At 40.9% G+C, this 23,409-nt stretch overlaps 9 protein-coding genes across 9 annotated transcripts; 4 read left to right on the top strand and 5 right to left on the bottom strand.

The window, feature by feature from the left end:
• Window positions 1–345: 345 nt before the first annotated feature.
• Window positions 346–2,982, bottom strand: BCR41DRAFT_345226 (phosphatase 2C-like domain-containing protein). Its single transcript, XM_022022676.1, has 4 exons — window positions 2,158–2,982; window positions 1,423–1,639; window positions 575–1,229; window positions 346–443 (listed from the first exon to the last, which is right to left on the bottom strand). Exons 1-4 carry the CDS (start codon window positions 2,875–2,877, stop codon window positions 380–382), a joined length of 1,656 nt encoding a protein of 551 aa, XP_021886086.1. The 5' UTR covers window positions 2,878–2,982; the 3' UTR covers window positions 346–379.
• Window positions 2,983–3,631: 649 nt separating this feature from the next.
• Window positions 3,632–5,337, bottom strand: BCR41DRAFT_367040 (ATP-dependent RNA helicase uap56; the record flags this gene model as incomplete). Its single annotated transcript, XM_022026264.1, has 3 exons — window positions 3,632–4,296; window positions 4,596–5,006; window positions 5,115–5,337. 3 exons carry the CDS (start codon window positions 5,335–5,337, stop codon window positions 3,632–3,634), a joined length of 1,299 nt encoding a protein of 432 aa, XP_021886087.1.
• A 2,707-nt stretch (window positions 5,338–8,044) lies between these two features.
• BCR41DRAFT_73430 (hypothetical protein) lies at window positions 8,045–8,964 on the top strand. The gene has a single exon (XM_022031000.1). It carries the CDS (start codon window positions 8,274–8,276, stop codon window positions 8,826–8,828), a length of 555 nt encoding a protein of 184 aa, XP_021886088.1. The 5' UTR covers window positions 8,045–8,273; the 3' UTR covers window positions 8,829–8,964.
• Window positions 8,965–10,310: 1,346 nt separating this feature from the next.
• BCR41DRAFT_316995 (hypothetical protein) lies at window positions 10,311–11,298 on the top strand. Its single transcript, XM_022021261.1, has 3 exons — window positions 10,311–10,637; window positions 10,871–10,918; window positions 11,067–11,298. Exons 1-3 carry the CDS (start codon window positions 10,457–10,459, stop codon window positions 11,264–11,266), a joined length of 429 nt encoding a protein of 142 aa, XP_021886089.1. The 5' UTR covers window positions 10,311–10,456; the 3' UTR covers window positions 11,267–11,298.
• A 236-nt stretch (window positions 11,299–11,534) lies between these two features.
• Window positions 11,535–12,739, bottom strand: BCR41DRAFT_418486 (hypothetical protein; the record flags this gene model as incomplete). The annotated part of the gene is made up of 3 exons (XM_022029629.1): window positions 12,369–12,739; window positions 12,049–12,233; window positions 11,535–11,852 (listed from the first exon to the last, which is right to left on the bottom strand). Exons 1-3 carry the CDS (start codon window positions 12,712–12,714, stop codon window positions 11,535–11,537), a joined length of 849 nt encoding a protein of 282 aa, XP_021886090.1. The 5' UTR covers window positions 12,715–12,739.
• A 700-nt stretch (window positions 12,740–13,439) lies between these two features.
• BCR41DRAFT_383229 (hypothetical protein) lies at window positions 13,440–16,856 on the bottom strand. The gene is made up of 2 exons (XM_022027438.1): window positions 14,062–16,856; window positions 13,440–13,972 (listed from the first exon to the last, which is right to left on the bottom strand). Exons 1-2 carry the CDS (start codon window positions 16,814–16,816, stop codon window positions 13,488–13,490), a joined length of 3,240 nt encoding a protein of 1,079 aa, XP_021886091.1. The 5' UTR covers window positions 16,817–16,856; the 3' UTR covers window positions 13,440–13,487.
• A 220-nt stretch (window positions 16,857–17,076) lies between these two features.
• Window positions 17,077–18,156, bottom strand: BCR41DRAFT_299015 (Isopentenyldiphosphate isomerase; the record flags this gene model as incomplete). The annotated part of the gene is made up of 2 exons (XM_022020505.1): window positions 17,077–17,687; window positions 17,988–18,156. The coding sequence occupies 2 exons, from the start codon at window positions 18,154–18,156 to the stop codon at window positions 17,077–17,079; spliced, it is 780 nt and encodes a 259-aa protein (XP_021886092.1).
• A 1,938-nt stretch (window positions 18,157–20,094) lies between these two features.
• On the top strand, window positions 20,095–21,056 carry BCR41DRAFT_73472 (hypothetical protein). The gene is made up of 3 exons (XM_022031001.1): window positions 20,095–20,278; window positions 20,413–20,894; window positions 21,029–21,056. Exon 2 carries the CDS (start codon window positions 20,425–20,427, stop codon window positions 20,776–20,778), a length of 354 nt encoding a protein of 117 aa, XP_021886093.1. The 5' UTR covers window positions 20,095–20,278; window positions 20,413–20,424; the 3' UTR covers window positions 20,779–20,894; window positions 21,029–21,056.
• Window positions 21,057–21,340: 284 nt separating this feature from the next.
• On the top strand, window positions 21,341–23,326 carry BCR41DRAFT_391885 (hypothetical protein; the record flags this gene model as incomplete). The annotated part of the gene is made up of 4 exons (XM_022028396.1): window positions 21,341–21,503; window positions 21,590–21,907; window positions 22,211–22,287; window positions 22,424–23,326. The coding sequence occupies 4 exons, from the start codon at window positions 21,341–21,343 to the stop codon at window positions 23,324–23,326; spliced, it is 1,461 nt and encodes a 486-aa protein (XP_021886094.1).
• Window positions 23,327–23,409: the final 83 nt, after the last annotated feature.

Here is a 23,409-nt window from a genome sequence, read left to right on the forward strand (position 1 = left end):
GAACATTGATGGATCCTCGGACATCTTCCAGAAGCGAGTTTTGCCGCGGCCATGCCACATGCCGCGCTTCTGGAATCCTGCATATATTTCTATTCAGCCTTCTACCATTACTGTATCCTTTCTTTGATTCGCTTCCTGTGTTGAGAAAGTAGTAAAGGGACAGAGCCGTAAATCAAATCAGTGGATGACTTTCCTTCATGATTTATAATAAAAATTTTATTATGATTGCTTGTTATCGTGTAAAAGTACATGAGGAAATAATAAAAATAAAAAAAAATAAAAAAAAAAGCCAATAAGCGGGATATTCCGTGCGATACGATATGAAAAAAAAAAAAAAAACCGAAATGCTTCTATTCTACAATGCAAAAAAAAGTGAAGTTTACAATGGTTGAGGCTTTGTTGACCGCACAAGAGTAACAATAACTGTGATATCGTCAATTTTTCTAAATGACACAGAGGAAGATAAAGGTTCATCAGTTAATTTATCTGCTACCATCAGAAATATTAATGGTCTTTAATGAAACCATCAATATTGGCTGCATTTTTTTTTTTTTTTTTTTTGCTTTGGACTTACCCTCCATGTTTGATATGACGAGCTCCCTGACTGAAGGGTGTCATACGCTTAGAGTCCAGCGAGAAACGTCTTGCAGTATTTGTAAGGCGTTTGGAGAGTGCCCGCACTCTCGCCAAGATCTCGTCTACCGTCTTAGATTCGACCACCTCATGTTGCTCCTGGTGTACTCCACGTTCAAACTGTCGCTGATGTTGTCGTTGCTGCTCACGAATGATATCTCCCAGTTCTCTGTCAACCAATTCAATAGCTTCTTTCGTAAACACGTTGTCCCAGAAGCCATCAGTTGCTAATACAATCACATCACCATCCTGTAGCTGGTGCGTTGTCTGGACAGCATCCTTGGGTAGATCCTGGACATAGGCCTTCTTTTTTGCAGCTGCCTTTGCCTTTGGAACATTTGAACTGTGGTGAACATCATTGTCGCTATCGGTATGTTCAGTATTATCTCCAGGACCTTGTCGATTGTGCTGCTGTTGACGGAGTTTTGGTGGCAATACAGTAAGTTGATACGGACAGTTCCAGAAATGTTGCTGGGACGGAGACTCATAGATACACCGGTTATCTCGAATTAGTAAGAACGCGCTGTCTCCTAGATTTGATGCTTTCAGTGTGCCTGTTAGCTTGCAGAGCGAAAGAATGCAAGCCGTACTTGATCCTAAAGATACCATGACATCATGCAGGAAAGGTAGAGATTGGAAAAGATGAGACGCCGCAAATAAATGCATCGTGGAAAAAAAAAAAAAAAAAAAAAAGAATTGTGGAATTCTCACGCCCTGTCCTCACGTCCTTGATTCATGTCTCACAAAGATTGTCTGACCTGCCTAGCTGTGAGCTGCAGTAAAAATTACCTGCTTCGACCGTGCCACTTTGGACAAGTTCACTGTATGCGCCATCAAGAATCGTCTGCGCATCCAAAATTCTCCTCTCACCGCCTGCGGCGAGAGTCGGGTCTGCTGATGCTCCTGACTCTGAAACCGCGGTTGGTGGAATGTTGTCTGTGAGTCGCGCGATGTTCTCTGCATTGTTCATCAATGCCCATGAAAACAATGCTGGATCTACGCCCATCTATGAAAAAGCCGGTTCAGACACAAAGAAAGTGTCAGATTTCCATTCTTATGGTGTATAGAAACAACGAGAACAGCAGACAAGGTTTAGCAGGCAACAAGGCGGTTGTCCTTTGAGCATATTAATATCAAACAAAGAGGTATTTAAGAGCAAAAAAAGTGACATGTGATAAAAGCCGAAAATATAATAAAATGGTAGAAGCTATCTCATCATCAGCAAGGAGAGCATAGTTCGGTAAATCCATTTTTGGGAAAACCAAGCGAGCTTTCTATCTTTTGATCCGTTGTATCTGCATTGAATCTCATAAACTCCTTCTGCGATGAAGATTATTATAAAAATAAAAATAAAAAAAAAAAAAGATTGACATTTATATCTGAAAGTTCCATTCTTCGCACGAAATATCGAAGGTTTGTGAAAATGAAATAAATTGGTAAAGGGTATATGGGCATATAGGCATAAAGGCATATAAAAATAAATGGATTGTAGCAATCATTACTATATTGTAGAACACGACTCACCTCTGACCATCCACCAACACCATCAGCCACGCCCAGTGCAACGCGACTTGGTGTTGAGACGTGGAAAAAAGCATCTTCGCCCGCATCGACTTTCCCCGGATGTGGATGTGGACGTGGATGCGCAGCCCGCAGCTTGGCCCTCCAACGCAGGGTCCTCTCCTCATTTGCTGCATTCTCTAATTGTTGTTGATGTAGAATTTGTTGGCGCTGCCGCGATTTGGGATGCCAGCTTGCTGCCAATAGATAGTTGAAAGCAATCATACCATTTGTGGACGTTGCTGTTGATGCCGGTGCAGCTGTTGTCGTTGACGGAGAGGCTGTGTCCACTATCGTTTTATCTTCTTCCTCAACAGCAGCACTTGCAACACTTGCAGCGGTGCCATTGACGGGATATTGACCCGTAGAGTACAGATCTGGAGGCAACAGGATCTCTTGACCAACCAGCTGCGGTTGAACAGTAACGCTTGGGGCTGCGGTGGCACTAGTATGGAGCTGAGACGTAGATGCAGACCCATCGAGTTGAATAAGTGTCGGAGTGGAAATATTGCCATTTTTGCTCTTAGTGGCACCGTTCGGGGTGTTGGTGAGCAATAGCTGAGGGGTCAAAAATAGGAAACGATGCACATGCAATAAAGCATATGGTCTTAGCATCCACTGAGACAGTCGATGCGACATGATGCGGGTCATGCTCAAAGGCCTGGTTGCATTAGGGCCAAGCATGGTCAATTAACACAGAATGAGGAAAGTAAAAGAAGGAAGGAGGTCAATGTAACACCAGTCGAGCAAAGAAAGAGAGTGGTAAAATCGAGAGGAGCAAGTAAAAAGAAAAAAAAAAAAAAAAAAAAAAAAGAATAAAAGAATGAGGAAGTGGTCCTTGTAATGACTATAATGTAAGGAAGAAATAAACCAATATCGATGGAATGAACAAGGAAGGAGTATTAGAAAGGAGTAAAAAAAAAAAAAAAAGGAAGGAGTAACATAAAAAGAGAGAGGAACAGAGAGGAAGCCAAGAACGCTTCTTTACTTTTATTTCTATTTTTTATTTTTTTCCTGCCATTTCCGATCGGAAAAGGCTTTTTTGCTCCGTCCTTTGCTCTTCGACATCCAAACTCACCAGACAAACGACGCCCTGACAGGACAGATGGACGAGAGCATCAAAAGATCGGATGGACATGGATGGGTCGGAGTCTTGTCTTCTCTTCTTTACTTTGTCCTGCTTCGCCTCCCTCTAAGAGAAGAATTACATCATGCCCTCCGTTATTGGCAATGGCGCGTATGGAGGTGGCTCCTTTATGAACATGTGCCATGTACCCCACACACTCTTGCATTCAAACAGATCACACAGAAACAAGTTAATTCAAAATATGCAGACAACACGAATCATTTTTTTTTATTTTTTTATTTTACAAAGCTAAAAGGGGATTTTCTCGTTTGACTCAAACTATACAACGATCAAAGACTTCACTCCACTCATTTAAGCGGTCATGTAAGTCGAAACATCAATCTCATCAGGAAGCTCAGGGATCTGGACCTCAAATCGAGACTGGATCTGCTTCAAGATCTCAGCATCCTTATCATCGGCAACAAAGGTCACAGCGAGACCCTTGGTACCGAAACGACCAGCACGACCAACACGATGAAGGTAGGTGTCAGCAGCATCTGGAACATCATAGTTGATCACAACGTTCACACGCGAAACATCCAAACCACGGGCGAACACATCGGTTGCAACCAAAATACGTCTGTTAAATTCCTTAAAGGCCTTGTAGCGGGCAATGCGCTCCTCCTGAGGCATCGATCCGTGAATACAGATACTGGGGAAATTGCAGTCTGTGAGCAACTTGTTTAGTTGATCAGCACGGGCCACCGACTTTACAAAGATGCAGACTTGATTGAATTCGAGCGAGTCCAAAAGATCATTGAGCTTGCGGTTCTTTTGGGCCTCAGTAATGCCGACAAAGTACTGCTGCAGACCATGCAACGTGAGTTTAGTCTCGTCATCAACATAGATTTCAAGAGGGTTCTGCATGAACTTCTTGCAGGTCACACGAGTATCCTTGCTGAGAGTGGCAGAGAACATCATGACTTGCTTGTGATGAGGAGTGGCCCTGAAAATCTCCTGGACATCACGGCGCATATCTAAAACATTTACAAACAATCAAAAAGCTTTTTGTTAATTTCCCCGTTCAAAGCAGGTCAGCCCATTACGGTATTGACTATGTTTAGCACTTTAATTGTATCCTCTCTTCCAACAATGATCAGAATAAATCTTTATCTCATTAGGAACTTATATTGTCCTTTAACGAGCTGGGTTAATAGCATAAAGTTATCATCATAACAAAAAAGCTCTCGTCGAAATTAAATAACACTACGAGATGAAGAGACCACCCAATCTAATGAACAAATACCAATGGCAAAAGTGTAAAAGTTTTACATACCAATTTGATCAAGCATCTTGTCGCACTCGTCAAGGACAAAGTGCTTAACGTTCTTGAGGTTAAGGGTCTTATCTTTGATCAGGGCAAGGATACGACCGGGAGTTCCGACCAAAATGTGAGGGCAAAGCTCCTTGTTCTTGAGAATGTCCTGATCACGCTTCAAGGGCGTGCCTCCATAAAAGACTTCGGAGCGAACCTCAGGAAGGTACTTGCTGAAACGAGCGTACTCGTTCTTGATCTGGAAGGCCAATTCACGAGTGTGGCAGAGGACAACGACAGCAACCTCACCAGGAACGGCCTCGACCTGCTGAAGAGTAGCGAGGACGAAAACAGCTGTCTTACCCATACCAGACTTGGCCTGGCAAAGAATATCCATACCAAGAATGGATTGAGGAATACACTCCTGCTGGACTGTATTACAATAGACAGAAAAGAATCATTAGCATGAATGAATACCGAAATAAAAAAAATATACTAACGTTCATAATTCAGATAAACGTAAAAGACAAAGATGCTTACCCTCAGATGGATGCTCGAAACCGCAGTCAACGATAGCGCGCAACAACTCTGGCTTCAAGAGGAAGTCACGGAAACCAGTCGAATGCACACCAACATAAGAGCCTTTCTTGTCCTTAGCCTCCTCGGTAGCCTCAGGTTCATTAGTGGCAGGGACAGCGTTGATAGACTCAACAACATCATCATACTCATCGTAATCAACGAGATCATCGTGGTGGTCGGCCATGTTATTAAAAAAAAAACTTGTTCCGGAACGACTAAAACAGTAAAGCGCAGCAGATAAGATTGGATCCAACAGGCAACCGAGATATGGGTGACAAAGACAAGGCGGACAAGGCAAAAAAATAAAAAATAAAAAAAAAGAAAAGAAAAAGAAGCGCAGCGAATTGTGCAGCGAATAGGCAAAGGGATGGAGGGTGTTTTGCGTTTAGTATTCGATTTTTTTTTTTTTTTTTGTATGAAGGATAGCCGCAGAACGAAACGGAAATGGTCGCATGTCTTGAACGAAACAATAAAGAACAAAAAGCAATTCACTCCACAGACAATAGGGGAACGTGAGCGTGGCGTCATGTGTGGAGCATCCTCCTGCACTGCGTGTAAGGCGAAGGCGAAAGCAGCCTCTCTCTCTCTCTCTGATCTGTATCTATAGATGTTGTCGTTATCCTTCAGGTCCGATGTACGGTGTGTGTGGTAGAGGGTGGGTGTACGTATAAAATTATATAAACGTGCTTTTTGACTGAGCCAGAAAACACCGCCGCTTCTCTCTCGTAGAAGACGCTTCCTGGTCAATCATAAAGACGAGCGGCCGCTTGTGCTGCTGCTCGATTCTCGTGCGCTCGAAAGAGTCGACTCTTTTTTAATAATAAAAAAAAACTCGATCCTTCATCTCATGAGGATGATGTTGATCATCCTACTCTTGAAACGATGCGGTCAGAGTTGTGCGAGCGGTATGACGCTTGCAGGTGTGTGATGTCCTGGTCGATGACTAGGCAAATCACCCATTGCAGAGGCGTATTAACTTTGCCGTGCAGTGCAGTCAACTGATGAAGCGAGCGGGTGAAACTGGATGAACCAAACCAAACGGAGGCAGATCGCCTCCGAATGGATGCAGGATCCAGCGAGAATCGTTTTTTTTTTTTTTTTTTTTTGTCGATGCATAAAGTAAAGAATCATGACTGCAATAGAAGGGGATATGATGAAGACTTCGAAGTGGGCCGCCAGCCAGAAAAGAGAGAAGGAGCAAGGCCACTACAGATGCGGCAAGTGCGGCAGAGGATGTCCATCTTGGCTGTAGAGACAGACATACCAAACTATGTGAGAGCGAAAGTGGCAGACGGGACTTGCGTAAGAGGAGTTTCTTTAATCAATGGACTGGCGTTAAGACGGATCGATGGATAGACAGATAGATGGATAGATGGATAAATGGATGGATGGGTTGGAAAGTTGAGGTGGAGTGGAAGAGAAAGAAGAAAGAAGTGGGGAGGCGCAGAGTTTCAGTAGAAGCGTACACCATTATTGGACTGGTAGTGTATGCACAAAATGAGACTCCTCATTGGCCCATCTGAAACAAATGCCTTGACTTTACGCAATCAATTATCACCTGACTAGTCCTAAATGTTTACAAAGTTACAAAAGCAGCACAACTTGTTACGGTGACATAGATAGACAAGGCTTTAAGGGCTCGCATTGGGTAAAAATAGACGTTCGTTTAATTCAGTGTCAACTCCTTTGCTTGAGTGTATGCAGCCAACCAACGGATGCCGTCAATAAAGATTGGAAAACAATCATATGTCATTATCGCCAACAAAAAAGCAAAAAAAGGAAAAAGAACGTCAGTGTGAAAGCATAAATACTTTGTAATACAATGCGTTCAACGTTTAAACTACGACCCTGCACATTCCAGCCCACTGTCAAAGCTGTGCCCATGTGTCTTTGGCCCGTTATATAGTGGCTAGAGCGGATGAAGCAAGTAACGAAGGTGTCATCGATGACGGGGTTTGACTAGAAGCAGTAAATACCAAAGCATCTCTTACTGACTAGGAAAAGAAAGATCAAGGAAAAAAAAAAAAAAAAAACGATAGTGGTTGCCTCAGATGACTCTATTTGAACGAGTAGTGCTCTGCTCACTGCGCTTGTCTCGTCAAGCTGTTGGGGGGGGGGAGGGGGGAAGGGCTCCACAAAAGCAAGCGTTTGTTTGGCTCGCCTTTGTCCTCGAATGAACTTTTAAGCAAGTCGCGCTCTTTTGACAAAAACGGATATGGAGATTATTTAAATTCTAGTTTGAGGAATGAGCACGTTGTTCCTGAAAAAATACCAGAAGTTGGAACGTGGTATCACAGAAATGATCTAATCTGCTGTTTAAAAAAGCGAACCAATTCACCAGCCATTCATTTCCTCTTATCAAGGCACGCTGAATCATCATTACGAAGATAAGCATATAATACACATTAAGGCATTGTGACAAAGTGTTCAAGGTTTGGAGGATTTTCACCCTTTTGAGCAACAGGTACATGTTTGACTGTACACAAGCGAATACGTATACAATGTATATTTATAAGAAAAACGGAGTGAGCTACACGAGAGATGTTTGCCTTTGCCAGAGACCAAGTCCTTTGATGAGCACTCATTTTTGATCGTAACGACAAAATAAAAAAAGGATGACAATGTGATCAACTAAAATAAATAAATATGCACGATTGAATCGTTTATTTATAAAATAAGTTGCACGTAGAAAACCAGAAAACCAATAGATGGTGTCAAGGAGTGCCTAAAATATTCTTTATACGTAAACGGGGTAACTTGGGTACATTACATACAGAAGAATAGACCTAATTGCTTAGTCTTGCTTCCTGCTCTTTCGTTAAATGGGGAGACCCGTCTTTTTTTTTTTTTTTTTTTTTTTTTTTTTTCTCTCTTTCTTACTCTTTGATTAACACGCACCGATACTCACAAAAACAACACACCTCTATTACAAAAGACCAACAATCTTACTGCGCTTGCATAACTCTAGCAATATCCCATCAACATTTTATATAAAAAAAGACACCTGTTCATCTCTCGAGCCAAACCTTTTCAATATAAAGATCCGACTTTATAACAAAACATTTTAAGCAACAGCAACAAGAAGAAAAAGAAAAAAAAAAAAAAGCAACTTATCTCATCATGTTCATGCTTTCCTGGATTCGTTCGGACGCTCAGGCTTCCAATGCTTCGAATGCGGCTGTTGAAGTTGATGCCTCTGATGTTGTCACCGCTTCCGCAACCACCCATTCGGATTTGAGTGTTGAAAAGCATCAAGATGACTGGGTCTTCTTACCTTCGAACCATAATGACCTCATGGAATCCTCAGTCTCAGACCTGGATCTACTTTCGGCGTCAATGACGCTGTACAGGCCAGGGCCCTCAACCACTTCCAAGGGGCACCCTGCATCGGCACGTCGGACACAGGCCGAGGCGGAGACTATTTCAGCGTCTACAACGGAGACATCGACATCTGAAAGAGCATTGACGGCAGCAACGTCAACAGCAATGGGAGTATCAGAAACAACACCGACTGTCAAGAAGAGCAAACGACAATTGAAACAAGAGAGGCGGCAACAGCAGGCATTAGAAGAATTGGAGCGTCAGCCTCGATATGATCCGATAACTGCAAAGAAGAGAGATCAAGAATTCAAGATGGCAAAGCTAGCCAAAATGAGTATGAGGAGCAAGGCGTAAAAACGAAACCTAATATGACACCAGCCAAAGCATGCTTGTTTCATCATCTAAGAACGCGCCTCATTTCTCTTTAACAGTAATTGTTTGTATTATTGATTAGTTTATTACTCTTAATCGTTTTTTTCTTTCCCTTTCCTCTTTTCCCTTTTCCTTTTTCTTTTTTCTTTTTCTTTTTCTTTTTATTTTTATTTTTTTTCTTTTTCTTTTTTTTTATTGCACTTCCACAAGTTGCACTTTTTTTTTCTTTTTTTTTTTTTTTTTTTTTTTTTTTTTTTTTTACAACCGTTCCGAGGATACTAGTCGCCTCTTTGTTCCCTTTCTTTCTCTGAGCAAATGGTCTAATAGAATAAAAATAAAGACAAATTCAAAAAATAAAAAAAAAAAAAAAAAATACATGTACACAGCTTGGCGTGTGTGCACACATTTTTTTTTTATAGATGCAGAATGTATGCGCATTTATTCCACGTCCTATTTTTCCACAAGCTACATGTTGTTTATCTCTGGAAGGAATGAAATTGTGGTAAAAACATGAGGCTATTTTAGCAAGAATCTCCTTGACAGGAACCAAAATGCTGACAAGGTGAGGTGGTAGACATGCGTCTAGTATTACTATTGCAGACCTATATAAAAGCAATTAAAAAAAAAAAAAAAAAAAAAAACACGACAAAGGAGTTGAAGCACTTTTTTTTTTTTTTTTATCTTGAGAATGCCATAGGTATAAAAAAAAAGTTGAATCGATTTCAAACCATTTGACCGGGACAATGGCGCACAAGTAAAAGTGGGGCCCTGATGCCGTCCACATAACCGAAATCGATGCCATCCATATAACCGAAATCGAATGGAGATTCAAAAAAAAAAAAAAAAAAAAAAAAAAATCGTGTGAATTAAGCCAAGATTTATATATAGCAAAGATAACAAGTTTCGTTAAAGAGGTTATACCTAAGTAAGGACCACAAACAAAGTATGATCTGTCATCGATGCCTATCAAGCAATATGGATTAGACGTAAAGGGTTGAAACCACGATACACCTTTATTTTATTAGATATATATATATTTATTACTAACATCGAAGGAACGCGCCTTGTGGACACCGCGCAGAGATCTGGTAAAGAAATGAAGAGAGGAATAATATTGTGAACCAGTAAGAGAGTAAACTCAACATGATGACTTTTTCTTTTTTCTTTTTACAGATTTGTCTGGATATGAGAAGGAGTGATGGAGAAGAGAGAAATAAAGAAAAGAAAAAGAATGAAGTAAAAGAGAATAAGGAGAATGTTTTTATAATTGAAGCAAATCAACGCGTCACCCAAAATAAAATAGAATAAAATAAAATAAAAAAGATAAAAGAGATATGGAGGCTACTTTAATGAATTTCTTTTTTATTTTTGGTGGCGATGCGACCGACTTCCTTTTTCGTATCGATTGCTTTGCCACAATAAAAAAAAAAAAAAAAAAAAAACCTTGTGTGATCAACCGAATTGCCCACCATTTTTTGTTCTAATCCTTTCCATTGACATTCTTTTTATTGTTATTATTATATTTTTATTTTTATTTTTATTTTTTTATTATTATAATACTCGCCTCTTACCTCATTCACCACCTCAACACTCACATTACAACCATAGCAATGTCCTTCACTGGTATCACAGATGAGCCTTTGTCCAATACATTGGCTCCTAGCACAGCAGCCACTTTAACAATCCGCGTGATCAAATCATTCGAATACCGTACTTCAAAGAATCTCATTCTGCACAACATCGATCTCACAGCCACCACAGTTGGACAGCTTCGTGAACTGGTCATTGAGAGTAAGTTGAATAGAAAACAATAACGAACCCTTTTTTTTTTTGTTTATTTGTTTGTTTTAAATGTCCATGGATGATAATTAGTACCATGGTTCGTGTGGAAAGGAAGAAAGGCTTGATTACTTGAACTACATCCAAAAAAACGCGCTAAATGAACCATAATGATGTGTATTGAAAATAACAATTCGCTTCTGCCTCTTTTCTTTACCATCCTTTCTTTCTACTTGAAAATATAGAAATCAAAACAACTCCTGGCTGGAAACCCTATCAAAATGTTGTCTTTGGTAAAAAAAGAAAACAAAAAAAAAAAAAAAAAAAAAAAAACTTGTTCGTTAATTGTTGTTAGCTAAGGATAGATGATAACAATAGCAATAGCAATAGCAATAACTGATCATCCTTTTTTTCTTTATTATTTTATTTTACTCAACATAGATACTCTCAAATTGTATACAAAGGCCCATGGTTCAAAGACAATGAATTTGATCATCAACCTCGATCATGACGAGGATTGGATGTTGACTAATGACGACGAGCTTCTTATTAATCATGGCATTGAAAACGAAACTGAAATATCCATCTTTAACCGGGAGCTCTATGAGGCATACAAGCAGCACCCTGACATTAAATGGTAGTGATGAGATGAATGCAATTTTGAACAAAGCCTAATAAAATAAAGTATAAATATATATACATGTAAAAAAAAAGTCTCGACAAGCTCATATTCTCACAATTCCAACTTTTAATAGTTGTGTCGTCTCATTCTAATTAGAACTACTGCCTATATAGGTCTATAGTGCAAAGCTCATTATGGTTATTCTCAGCGGTTTCAAACACCTTTGTGATGCTCGAGACTTTTGGAGCTTGACCACGGGCTCGGGAGCGCCAGTAGAGTAACAATACTCAGAGAAGCACTCCAGCACCCACCAGACAGGCAAGTAGGACTATGTTTTTATCTTTGCCTTTATTAAACTCACCACTGTTTTGCACTGGGTCGAAATCATCAGGCGTCTTTGGGGCAGCACCAAAGGTTTCAGGGATATTAACCGTGGAAGGACCCGAGACAATGCTATGTCCTGTTGCTAATTCTGTATCTAAATTCATAGTCTGGATCTCATCACTGAAAGCAATTAATGCAAATGGCTTTGAAGCCGATGTTTGTAGGACTTTGAAAGAATCCAGACGGTGGAAAGGTTCTGAAAGATTGTGCCCTGGTTTGATCTCTATTGTATTTGAGATGATATCAATCACAAACAGTTTCGCCTTTGCTTTTTCACTTTTTCACTTTTTCACTTTTTTTTTTTTTTTTTTTTTTTTTTTTGGCAAAGGTTGGGAAAGTGAAAGTATGAATACATGAAGAATTAGTATTTTGAGATTGAAAAAAAAAAAAAAAAAAAAAAAAAAAAAAAAAACTTACCCACCTCTCGTTAGTACAGTTAAGATAATAGGTATTGTTGACAATGTCAGCATAGTGATGGTAGGACGATTTACAAACCCTCGTCGAGGGTGAATTCAAAAACGGGGGATTTGATGGCATATGGCCCGGAACTTCTCTCATCGGGTATATTATGATCGCATCATCGTCATCAGGCCCAAGCGTAACTTTATAAATGATAAGCTGATTATTGAAGAGACCATGCTCCAGGGCCTGTGAGGTTGTACATCTCTACCATGGCTTCGCTAGGACTTCCTTTTGGATTGTTCAAAGTCCAGTGCTAGAACGCGCAAATCGATTACCGTACTCACCGACGAATAATCCGGAGAATGTAGTGAACGTAGTGAAGACTCCTTTGTCATCCACAGCACATAGGAACGACTTGGGGGCCTCCAGCCTCTGGAGATTGAAGGCTCGGATTGAAGACGCAGAGGCAAGGGTCCATTGGAAGGCGTCTATTAGTTTTGAATGCTTAAGGTAGTACTTTTTATCCACAACAGCCTCATTGAGCGGTGATCTAATCAAAAGCATGTTTGGCTCTTCTTCTTCCGCCGTAGCAAAAGGCCGAGTGCTTTTGTCCAAATAATTTGCGGCAGCGAATCCGTAGACTGTATTTGATGTTTGATGTTTGGCGAAGCAAAAGAACATCGAGTTTACCCATTTTGTCAAAGAGAGATATTCTTTGAATGGTTGGATTTTTCAAATATTAATTTTTTTAAAAAAAAAAGTGAGAGACAAATGCAAGAGCAAGGATGAAGAGAATGTTTGGAATCAATCCTCTTCATCCTCTTTCTTTTTTTTTTTTTTTTTTTTTTTCTTTTTTCATCTTTTTGTTCGCAATCATTCTTTTCTTATTCTTCAGCATGTTCGACTATAAAACGTAATACATGGGTTATTGGGTAACACACGCCGCACTTTTTCAAAGTCGCCTCTACAGCCCCTACAGCCGCAAAAACTGGATCCTCTTGAACATCAAAAATGAAGAGACCATTGTCTGCAGTCTAAAAATATCCTGAAGAGGGGTCGATGGAACCATAACTGTTTAAAACATTTAGGTAGAAAAAAAAAAAAAGACAAATGCCGGTTATTTAACACACTACATGGGGCTGATAGCATCCGGAGCGATAGAGTTTTATCAGACCTTACTATGTCCTGTTGCGTTCATTGTATTATTGCAGATACCAAAAAGCTTTTATAATCACTTGGAGACATTACTCTTCGACGCTCACTAGCGGTATCAGGTGTACTGACTCCAATTGGGGTTGAAATAGGCGATCTTGCTTTTACCAAATGTCTTCACTTCACATACATCCAAACACATCTCAGGACGCATTTTTTTGCAAACGTTATTTGAGTTTAAACAAATTAGAGTTCAGATGCTGAAAGGGCTTCTTTAGTTTTGTGGCGACACAATTTTATGTCTAGTAGACACTGCCATCGGTCATTTCTTCATCCTCCTCCGAGTCAAACTTGAAGGATGGACGCGTCTGCAGCTGCGAGCTCGGTTGTACCAGCGTTTCTTGCGTAAATCCTTCTGCTTCCCCGTTTTCTGGAACCAAGGTACGTCTTTCTTCTTCGCTTTCTTCTTCACTTCCTTCGCTTTCGCTTTCTTCTTCACGTTCTTCGCTTTCGAACTCGTCTTCAGTGTCACTGTAGATAATTGTCTCCCACTCGTCCAATTTCCCTGCAAACTCTAGTTTCTCTCTCTTCACCTCCAAGTCCTCCAGCTGAGACTCCTTACCCAATTTAAATGCAAAATCAGATATGACTTCTTGAATGACCATTCCAAGTGCTATATGGGCAGTCAAGTCCATTGCTTCAAACATATCAGGGCAAGGGTTGAAATGGGTATAGAAGTAAGATGTATAAAAATGTAGAGCCTGTAGAAAGGATGTTTCAGGCAGATCTAAAAGAGATGAAAACAATTAGTTTGTATAAAAACTCGTCGGTTATAAAAATAAATAAATAAAGAACTGCAAGAGAGACGTAACATACCACAGGCTGAAGGGATGACTTGCTCATTTTTCTTTACGACCCAGGGCCGGAAAGTCCTCGCCATATGCTTCTTATACTTTGGAACCTTGATCTCCGCATGTTCCGGAGCCTTCTTCGCAACTTGCTTGAATCGATCATGGAACAGACCCCATCTCTCTTCCCGCATGTTTTCTCCTCTAATTTTCCGATTGACATGAAGACCATTCACATCCACCTCTACATCATTATCCTTCTTTCCAGCACCAGCGATATCGTTGTCACTATTGTCGTCATCAGAGGAATACACGAAACTCTGTTCTTCTCTCTCTTGGTTATGACTGCCATCTTCAGCAGTAGTTATCGTAGCCATGTTTTCTGATTGTGATCCTATAGTCCATCCCTGTTTCTCTTCCCCGAAAGGATCTCTGGCCATGCCCACAGTTTTTGCTGGAATCTTTTTCCGACGGTCAAAGTTTTCGCGAGCCCTTTCATCCACCAATGTGCTCATCGTTGGTTGGTTCAGAGCCAAGAAGAACGAGTTTGACATCTTCTTTTGAATTTTTGCATTCTTTTTGTCCTCAAGTATAATCTTCCGCTCCTGTTTTTGTATCTCTCTTTTCTCCCGAGCTTCTATTTTTTCGACGAGTTCCGATATAAGTTTTAGCCGTGCTTTTGCCTCTTTTCTTCTCTTCCTAATCTTCTCCAACTGCTCTTTTGCTTTAGCTTTTAACTTGGCCTTCCTCAGCCGCTCTTTTTCCCTGGCCAGTCTCTTTAGCTCCTTTTCTTTGGCTTTCGCTAACCGTTTTTGGTATTTAGCCATCCTTCTTTCCCTCCTTGCTTTCTTGGTTTTCAAAAGTTTATTCTGGCGAGCCTCGTCTGTTACGGCTTGTGAGGATGTATCCATAGGCAAGGTAGATGTGGTACTAACTGGTACTTCGTCCTTTGCCTGTCGGGACTTGGGTTTAGTATCCTTCTTAGCCTTACTTGAGGATGTGCCTCCTTTTTTTTCTTTTCGGGAGCCGGGCTCAACGGCATTTGTGACGTTATTTGAATGTGTTGTGCCATCTTGGGGATCCCTTGGTTCTTTTTCAGGTATGGCCTGATTCATAGTCTTTTTAGATTGATCAGGATGGTTAATCTTCATTTCACGCCAAGGTCGAGGTGCGGAGCCGTCGTATACGTAGTCTAGGCCAGTCGCAAGATTCCTGTCTATGAGAGGCTGAGTTCCCTGAGGGGTAACTACCCATGTGGGCGCTCGCTCGCTGCTGATGATACTGTTGGCTCCAGCGTTTATAGCATATTGTTTCAACCCTTGGAACGTTTGTTCAGTTACAAGAGAAGTACCCTCAATAGGATAAGAACATGATTTTGGCTCAACATTGGGCCCCAAGTCGCCTGTTACAGATGCTGCTACCCCTTTATTCATTGCAAGAGTCATCCGGGAAGAAGAGTAGTAGCATTGACTGCAAATAGGTTTGTGTCCCGAACATTCGAATCCCTGCAGAAGACAAGATGTGCATTTTGATGAGTACCGAACTTGTCCAACCATTGCACCGCCTACATAGTTGCTTGTTCCATCGTCGCCCGCGTCGACATTGCTGTCACCATTGATACCACCATGGCTATTATCCTTCGCGCTTTGATAGTCGTTTTTGTCCCGTCTCATCCTTGCTTCAAGCGCCTTTCGTCCTTCTTGATCTATTTCATGAAGATCGCCCGACTTGTCCATCCGAAATCGTGCCGCAGGAATACTTTGGACTTCAGGGGTCATTGGAGCCACAGTACCCACAAAGGTCTGATTCAACACTAGCCGTTCGATCTCCTTTTTGACTTTTTGCATCTTTTTAGTGATAAGGAGTTGTCGAGGAGCAATAATATGATCTTTCCAACGTTCATACCTGACCTTCTCAAATTCGTTATTCTTCTTAAACAGCCCAATAATCTTTTTGTCCAAGACATCATAATGGCTATGGGCGTCTTCCTCATTCTCTTCGTCCGTTAATGCATCAGGATCCTTCTCTGCTTCATCCTCTGTTATAGGGGCTAAATCTTCCGCCATTGCTATCATGTATTGATAAAGAGCATCATCTTTGCCTCCACCAGCATCAACCTGAAGGTTGCTGTCATCGCCAAAGCCGTCAGTAGCTGTATGATCCGTAGGAGGATCACAACACGTGCAGAGCTGAACAGGCGTGATGCCACTAAAGGCTTTGACTCGCTCTCGAAGACCTCTCAGATACATTTCATTATACATGCGCTCTTTATAATAAATATGGTGTTTATATCTCTTTCTTTTCTTCACTGTAGCATTATTGTTGTTTTCACCATCACCGGCCTCTGTTGCTGCCGCTGTTGCTGCCGCTGTTGCTGCCGCTGTTGCTGCCGCTGTTGCTGCCGCTGTTGCTGCCGCTGTTGCTGTCGCTGTTGATGTCGCTGTTGATGTCGCTGTTGATGTCGCTGTTGCTGCCGCTGTTGCTGTCGCTGTTGATGTCGCTGTTACTGCCGCTGCTGTTGTCACTGGCGCTGTCGCTATTGCTGTCGCTGTAGTACTGGTTTTATTTCTACCATTGCCAGTCTCTGTAGTAGGCGGTTTTGGCTTTCTCTGTCGCTTCTTTGGAGTTTGTTGTGTGACAATTTCGTCCTGTCCCTGTCTGCGCGATGGCCGTTTTGAATTTCGGGCCACTCCATCCTCTTGTTGCTCATTTGTTACGACATTTAGTTGCTCTTGCTCTGAATTCCATGGGAATGCCCGCTTTCGCTGAGATTCAGTCTCCATTGTTAAGTGCACGATCCTTTAGCGCATGCAGAAATAAAAGAGAGAATGAACAATTGAAAAAAGTGCCACCAAAAAAAAAAAGAAAAAGATAAATCATGAATAAGCCACGACTCAAACTTTGATTCGGTGGCTGATTCCTTTGGGTGCTGTGTTCGAAAAAAAAAAAAAAAAAAAAAAAAATCTTTATTATTGTAAATGAATGCTTGGGAGACAAAATGTGGGGTTATATGTATATAATTTGTATTTCTATTAATTTTTCTTTAGAGACGATAGATCTTTTCAGCTTCATCGGGTCTGACAACCTTGTCTACACTACCCTCAGCCAACATTCTATCCCACCAACTGAATAAAAAGTGTTCACAGATCAGCTTGAACCAAGGGGTGACAATGATACCGCTATCGGGAGTAACTCCCTTCTCCAAGAGAGCCTTGAGCTCAGCTTGGTTCACCCAACAGACATCACGGACTTCGTTAGGACTGGGGTTGATGTCGATAAAGTCCTTGTGTTGTGGTCTAATGAACAAGATGTAGTCGATCTCATGCTCTCCCCAGATATCGTTCGATGGAGCCAAGTAATGGATACGGGTCAAGAAGTGGAAGTCATCCAGTGGAACATCCTTGGCCTCGATACCAAGCTCGTGGAACAGCTTGCGTTGAGCTGCAGTACGGACACCCAAATTGTCCTTCTCAATCAATTCATCAGCAGTATTAAGAGGATGGGAGCAGCAAGTGTTGGTCCATGCATCGGGGAAGGTGATTTTTTCGCTGGCGCGCTGTTGCATCAAAAGTTTGGTACCATCAGCAGAGAAGAGGAACACCGAGAAGGCGCGGTGCAAGAGACCGTGATCCATGATGTTGGTCATCAAGTGGCCTAGTAAAGAAGTTGGATGCAATAAACATAAACAAAAATAAGTATCGCATTCCACATACAGAATATACTTCATTGAGAGAAGTCTTCAAAAACCTAGTCGGTCAATCGTTCGTTTCCTTTTAAGAGGGAAAAAAAAAAAAAAAAAAAAAAAAAAGAAGCGCCCTGAACATGATAGCATGATAAGAGTTGTTCCGGATTCTTATTTTCTTTTATATGCAATTCCCTTAAGGTTGCCAAGTGTTACTGAAACTTCAGTTGAATCAAGATAAGATTGGTATTAAATAAAAGAAAAACACATACAAGCTTTCTTGGTGTTGGCTCCAATGCGCTTGTCATCACGATCGAGGACAATGCACATTTCCTCCATGAGCTTAACTTGCTCGTCGTCGTAATTGGAAAGGTCGACATCGAGAGAAATGGTCGAATCAAGAGGAGCGGGGGTTGGTGCGGCAAATTTGGACTGACCCATTTTGGAGGTTTTGAAAGTGGAGAAGTATTGGTGAGTAGAGAAGAGTGAAAAGGAGGGAAGAAGGGGAGAACGAGGAGTGTAAGAGAAAGAAGAAAGAAGTGAAGAATGCTGGTGTGAACTGCTATAAGAGAACAAGTTCCTTACGGAGCTGGCGCCAATCCACCGAATGCTTCGGGACTAAAGGAAAAGTGGGAAAAAAAAAATATCGTCAGTTCGTGTATTGGCCAATCAGCGTGCGATTGGTGATCGGCCCAAAAGAGCAGTTATTTCAAGGCCAGGAGGCCATGTTACTGTTCTTCTTTTCCTCATTCCTCGATTCCACTCATTTCCTATTACATCCTCCGTTGAGGAACTCTTTGCTTTTGTTTATTTATATATTATATATCTTGTTTTTTTTGCACACAAAATACTTGTGCTTGAATGCTCCTTAAAATGGCGAATACATCGACATTTTAATACATGCATTATTTTTTATTCAATCATTAATTTTATTTTATTTTTTTTTATTTTTTTTTACCTCAATGCTGGATCGCAAAAATGTTTGACGAGGAATGAGGCTTCGGACAAGGGCAAATGGAGTTATTCTTGTCATGATTCTATCAAGCAATGGAAAAGTTGTTTCGAAGTGGCGTGATAATGTGTTGTTGTTGTTGGGTGAAAGTCAAAAATCAAAAAACTCAACAGAGCGCATAGGACAAATAACAAATAAAAGGATGACATGTATGACATAAGGAGACGTGTCATACGCTTTCCTTTTCTTCTCTTATAACGCCTTCGTTTATGAGGCAACTACCAAGTGAAAAGATTAAGAGTAAGAGCGACCTGATTTATAATAATATGGATGCCATTGGGCTTAAACGATGTTTCATCAGCTTTACTGACCATGGTTGTCACTTTCAGAGTTCGTGTATGGCATATATGTGTGCTTGAGCGAGAACTTCAACATGGCATGACTCGCAATGAAAATTTTTGTTAGCATAAAAAAAACCCCCTGGGCAATTGCTTGGGCCACCTTGGCAAGCTCTTAATGAGACCATGGCAGAATTTGACTAGTCATATATCAATAATATTCTCTTCCAAAGTTCTCTAAAGTTTATTGGGCATGTTTAATACTATAGCTGCCTTAATATAGGGTTGCACATCTAGAATGTGCATCAATCATCGGGATATCACCAGGTTCAGGCCATGATATACACGCAGCGAATGTAGCTTCTATCGAGTTGTATTTAGGCAAAAATGTTGTGGAAACAGCTTGTCGGCTTGGACACTAGGCTTAATTGCTGTTTCGGGAAGCGTCTCTTTATTTTCTACCATATTCTTCTTATTTGTGAAAACAAGATTAGATGCAGCTGATTAAGGAATACTGAGACTCTTGGTGGCTTCACGAGCTCAAGTACCTTGCAGTATCAAATTCATAGTTTCCTTGGCTTTTCGCTTGAGGTATTGACTTTATATTTTGGTGGAGATAGAAGGCAGAAAAAGAAGGTGACGGGTGAAAAAGAATGAGGATCTTTATATACACGGAAGGACAGGTGTTTGGATATCAGCCCTACTTCGATGACAAAAACCAAATACAGAGAGATACCCGCAACAAGAATAGCTTTGAGGCTTGGAGTTATTAGCATGATTACTGGAATAAAGAGACCATCATTGTCGTTCGTAGCGCTCACATTGCCAATCAATAGGGTGTCATTTACCGCAGGTAAGGCATGTGTGTCTTTAGTGCCTGTTGAGCTTGCTTCTTATTCATGCTCTTTGCCTCTTGTTACAGCTTATTCTAAATGCCTTTTCGTTTTTACCCGCGGTGGCATCGGATCAGTTCCTTCTACTCAATGACATCTGCAGGAATGCCTTTAGCTTTCGTTCTTGTTGAACTTGATCGGAGACAAAATTTTTTTTTTTTCATCTTAACGAATCACCGTGTGGACTACGACCTCGTAGACTAATCCCATAAGAAGTTAGAACGTTTGTACTGTAGAATGAATGTGATGCGTGTGTGGGTGCGGGTGAAAGCAGTGGCAGGGGTGAAAAAAGATGAAACGAATTGGGAATTGCCTTATTTTGTCCCTGCATCTCTTTTTTTTTGTCCAGGAGGACAAACTTTATAAATTAGCCGACCAGGGTAATCAAACTTTAAAACACTTTAATATAAAAGGCCTTTGTTCTCTCATCCTCTCATCCTCTTTCGTCCTCACATCCTTTACCTCCTTCTCTTCTTTACTCTACTCCGATACTCTTCATCCTTCACTCATTCAGATCATATCAGACATGTCTCGCTTCTCCACTCTCAGTTTCTTCAGCTTAGCACTCATTGCTCTTTTCTTTGTCTGCCTTGTCCCTGTTGCTGAGGCTGCCCCCACTGGTAAACCCCGGGTTCCGTCCTTTGCTGTCTACTCCAAGAACAACCTGAAGGGCAAGGTCCAGACTGTGTCCAACTATGGATGCCACAACCTCAAGTTGCCAGCCGTTTCTTCTGTTCGCCACTTGTCCGATCCTAATGTCAATATCAAGTTCTATAAGGACAAGAGCTGCAAAGGCAAGGTCGTTCACCAGATGGATAGCTCAACTGTTCGCGTGATGGGCGGTCCTTTCAAGAGCACCAGCGTCCTTGTCTCTCCATAAAAAAAAAAAAAAAAAAAAAAGTCTATATAACTATAATAAATTATAATTTAGAGTGTACAGTTTATACATGTTATCTTTTTTCGATCTGTCTCTCGTGAGCATTAATCTTCTGGAAGGTGAAAAAAAAAAAAAAAATACTTTATGTAATCTTCTCGATGCAATCCACAGCTGTTACAGGGATACTATTAAGGAAAGTCGAAATAACTTTTTGTTCAGGTTTCTACTTTTTTTGTTTCCTTGCCCACCATAGAATTTCGACTATTCTACACATTTTTGACACGTAATGTGAAGGAATTGCTTTGTGTGTGCAACCATCAAAATCGATTATGTATTATTTACCTGTTCCTCTTTCCTTCTTCCTTCTTTCCTTTCCTTCTTTCCTTCTTTCCTTCTTTCCTTCTTTCCTTCTTTCCTTCTTTCCTTCTTTCCTTCCTTCACTGCTTTTCGTCTCACACCATCTTTGAATCTGTAAATCAACTTATTTTTATTTTTTATTTTTTTCATTTTTATTTTTTTTAATTTATTTCCTCCCTAAGAAGAAGGAAGGGAAACCATTCTAGCTATGAGTAAAGATAAAAAGAACTCGTCGTCGCATGTCGACTGGGAGACGCCATCAGACGAACAACAAACTTTTGGGAGTCAATCACCCTATGCTTTCACAGCCTCTATTCCAGATAGCAATGTTCATCAACCATCGCCCATAGCGCCCCAAGTGCCCTATCAGAGTATGTGCCTGTCATTTTCCTGTCAAAATCCTTTGTATGCTTAAACTGTAGACTGATTTTTTTGGCTTGGTCTGGCGATCGAAAAGTCCCAACGGATGCTCCACCCATGTATTCAAAAGATCCATTCCCAGGACCGCCAGCACTCATTTCACCCACCGTACCTTCTGCACCTCCAGGCCCTACATCTGTCGGTCGACACCCACAACAATTCACTCCTACGCCTGATCCTCCACGGAGCAACCTCCCGTATGATGAAATAGAAGCTGGCCATCAGCAACCGCAGTATCGGCAACCTTTACTTAATCAATCTCTTGGTGGTACTATCGAACCTGCCAATTATGGCGCGACTTATAATAACCCTTATCCCAACAGTAACATCAGTGCTTCCAACGACAGTCCAGCAAGTAAGTCGATTGTTTTGGAGGTTTGCCAAGAAATTTTGATTTCCAAAACAAGCAAAGAAACCAAAAAAAAAAAAAAAAAAAAAAAAAAAAAAAAAAAAACATTTGTACCTCGCACTATTGTGAGGACAAAAAAAAAGAAGAATACAAACTGTTTTTTCATCTGTGTGTATCATTTGTTTATAGGGAGGAGACGAAGGAAAAATATGTGCAGCTGTTGTTCCTGGCGCTGTTTGATTATCTTGCTATTGATATTCATGGCTAGTCTTAATAATGTCAATCTGGATGATACATGCTTGGTGAAAGAGGAGTCGCTAACTGATGTCCAACTCTTTACTGCTACTCCTGATTTTGCACTCAGGGTTGAGGCAATTGATGACATTGTAAGTTTCAGCTTCACTTCTGCCTTGCTTCGTAAAGTCTCTGGAAAACAGGCATATCATCACATCGTCTTACTTTTTTTTTTTTTTTTTTTTTTTTCCATTATTATTATTTTTTTATTTACTAATTGATGAACAGGTTGGTAATGTGCTTGTGAAAGAATCCAGTTCAACAAGAGATAAGGATATCCGTGTGCAAATTGTGCTGCGTGCCTCTTCAACCGAATTCTTGAATCAGCTGCAGTCGACTATTGTTCATGGTGGAAGACGAGAGACTGGATATGTGAGAGTCGGCATTAGGGACTCTAAGAACGAGGAAGTTAAAAAGCGTATCATTCATGGCAACTGTGCCCGTGCAGATATCGAGATCGCCTATCCACGCGCTTATCAGGGCACTGGAAAGTTGGCATTGAGAGGTATAAGCGGTAAATTTATCATGAAGATGGATCCCTACTCTCGTGTCGTCCCTCTTGCAGGTGAAGGTAGCTTTTACAATAGCTCCTCTTCAGGATCAATAATTTCGACGGCTCCGACGCCAAGCTTTAAAGAAATCATGCTAGAGCTCACAAATGGTGATATCCGTTTAGAGGGCATTGAGGTTCTTGACAATTTTTACGCAGTGACCACGAATGGACATATCTCTGGAGATCTGAAAACTTCTGGAAGTCTCGTCGCAAAGGTCGTCAATGGTGAGGTAAACCTTGCTATCGACTCGGATCCAACTACCCCACCAGCCATACCTACACCAGGTACAAAAAAGCTAACGGTAGACATTAGCACTGTCAATGGCCATATTGACCTGAACTTGATACGTCGATTCTTAGGCCGCTTCTCCATATCCTCGTCCTTTGGTCGAACATCGATTGAACAACTCAACAATGAAAGCAACAAAGATAGGATCGGCTATGAATCCAAGAACGGGTCTAAGATGAACGGGTGGATCTCCGAAAGTGGTCAGGAGCCTCAGACTTCATCCCCACATCTGAACCTCAATTCTGACCATGGCAACATTAAGATTAGAGTCAACACTCAAAAGAAGTAGATGTACTTGCGGAATATTCATAAAAAGTAATAAATAAATAAATAAATAAATAAAATAAAACAATACAAAAAAAAAAAAAAAAA

This window comes from Lobosporangium transversale (assembly GCF_002105155.1).
Source record: "Lobosporangium transversale strain NRRL 3116 chromosome Unknown BCR41scaffold_2, whole genome shotgun sequence".
NCBI classification, from domain to species: domain Eukaryota; kingdom Fungi; phylum Mortierellomycota; class Mortierellomycetes; order Mortierellales; family Mortierellaceae; genus Lobosporangium; species Lobosporangium transversale.

Coding starts and splice junctions, on each gene's coding strand:
- BCR41DRAFT_345226 (XM_022022676.1), bottom strand. CDS start 2,877: ATGCTTGGCCCTAATGCAACCAGGCCTTTGAGCATGACCCGCATCATG. Junction 1,230..1,422: donor AAGTGGCACGGTCGAAGCAG/GTAATTTTTACT, acceptor TGGTATCTTTAG/GATCAAGTACGGCTTGCATT. Junction 444..574: donor CGTCATATCAAACATGGAGG/GTAAGTCCAAAG, acceptor TGTGTCATTTAG/AAAAATTGACGATATCACAG.
- BCR41DRAFT_73430 (XM_022031000.1), top strand. CDS start 8,274: ATGTTCATGCTTTCCTGGATTCGTTCGGACGCTCAGGCTTCCAATGCT.
- BCR41DRAFT_316995 (XM_022021261.1), top strand. CDS start 10,457: ATGTCCTTCACTGGTATCACAGATGAGCCTTTGTCCAATACATTGGCT. Junction 10,638..10,870: donor TCGTGAACTGGTCATTGAGA/GTAAGTTGAATA, acceptor TTGAAAATATAG/AAATCAAAACAACTCCTGGC. Junction 10,919..11,066: donor CTATCAAAATGTTGTCTTTG/GTAAAAAAAGAA, acceptor TACTCAACATAG/ATACTCTCAAATTGTATACA.
- BCR41DRAFT_383229 (XM_022027438.1), bottom strand. CDS start 16,816: ATGGAGACTGAATCTCAGCGAAAGCGGGCATTCCCATGGAATTCAGAG. Junction 13,973..14,061: donor AGTCATCCCTTCAGCCTGTG/GTATGTTACGTC, acceptor CATCTCTTTTAG/ATCTGCCTGAAACATCCTTT.
- BCR41DRAFT_73472 (XM_022031001.1), top strand. CDS start 20,425: ATGTCTCGCTTCTCCACTCTCAGTTTCTTCAGCTTAGCACTCATTGCT.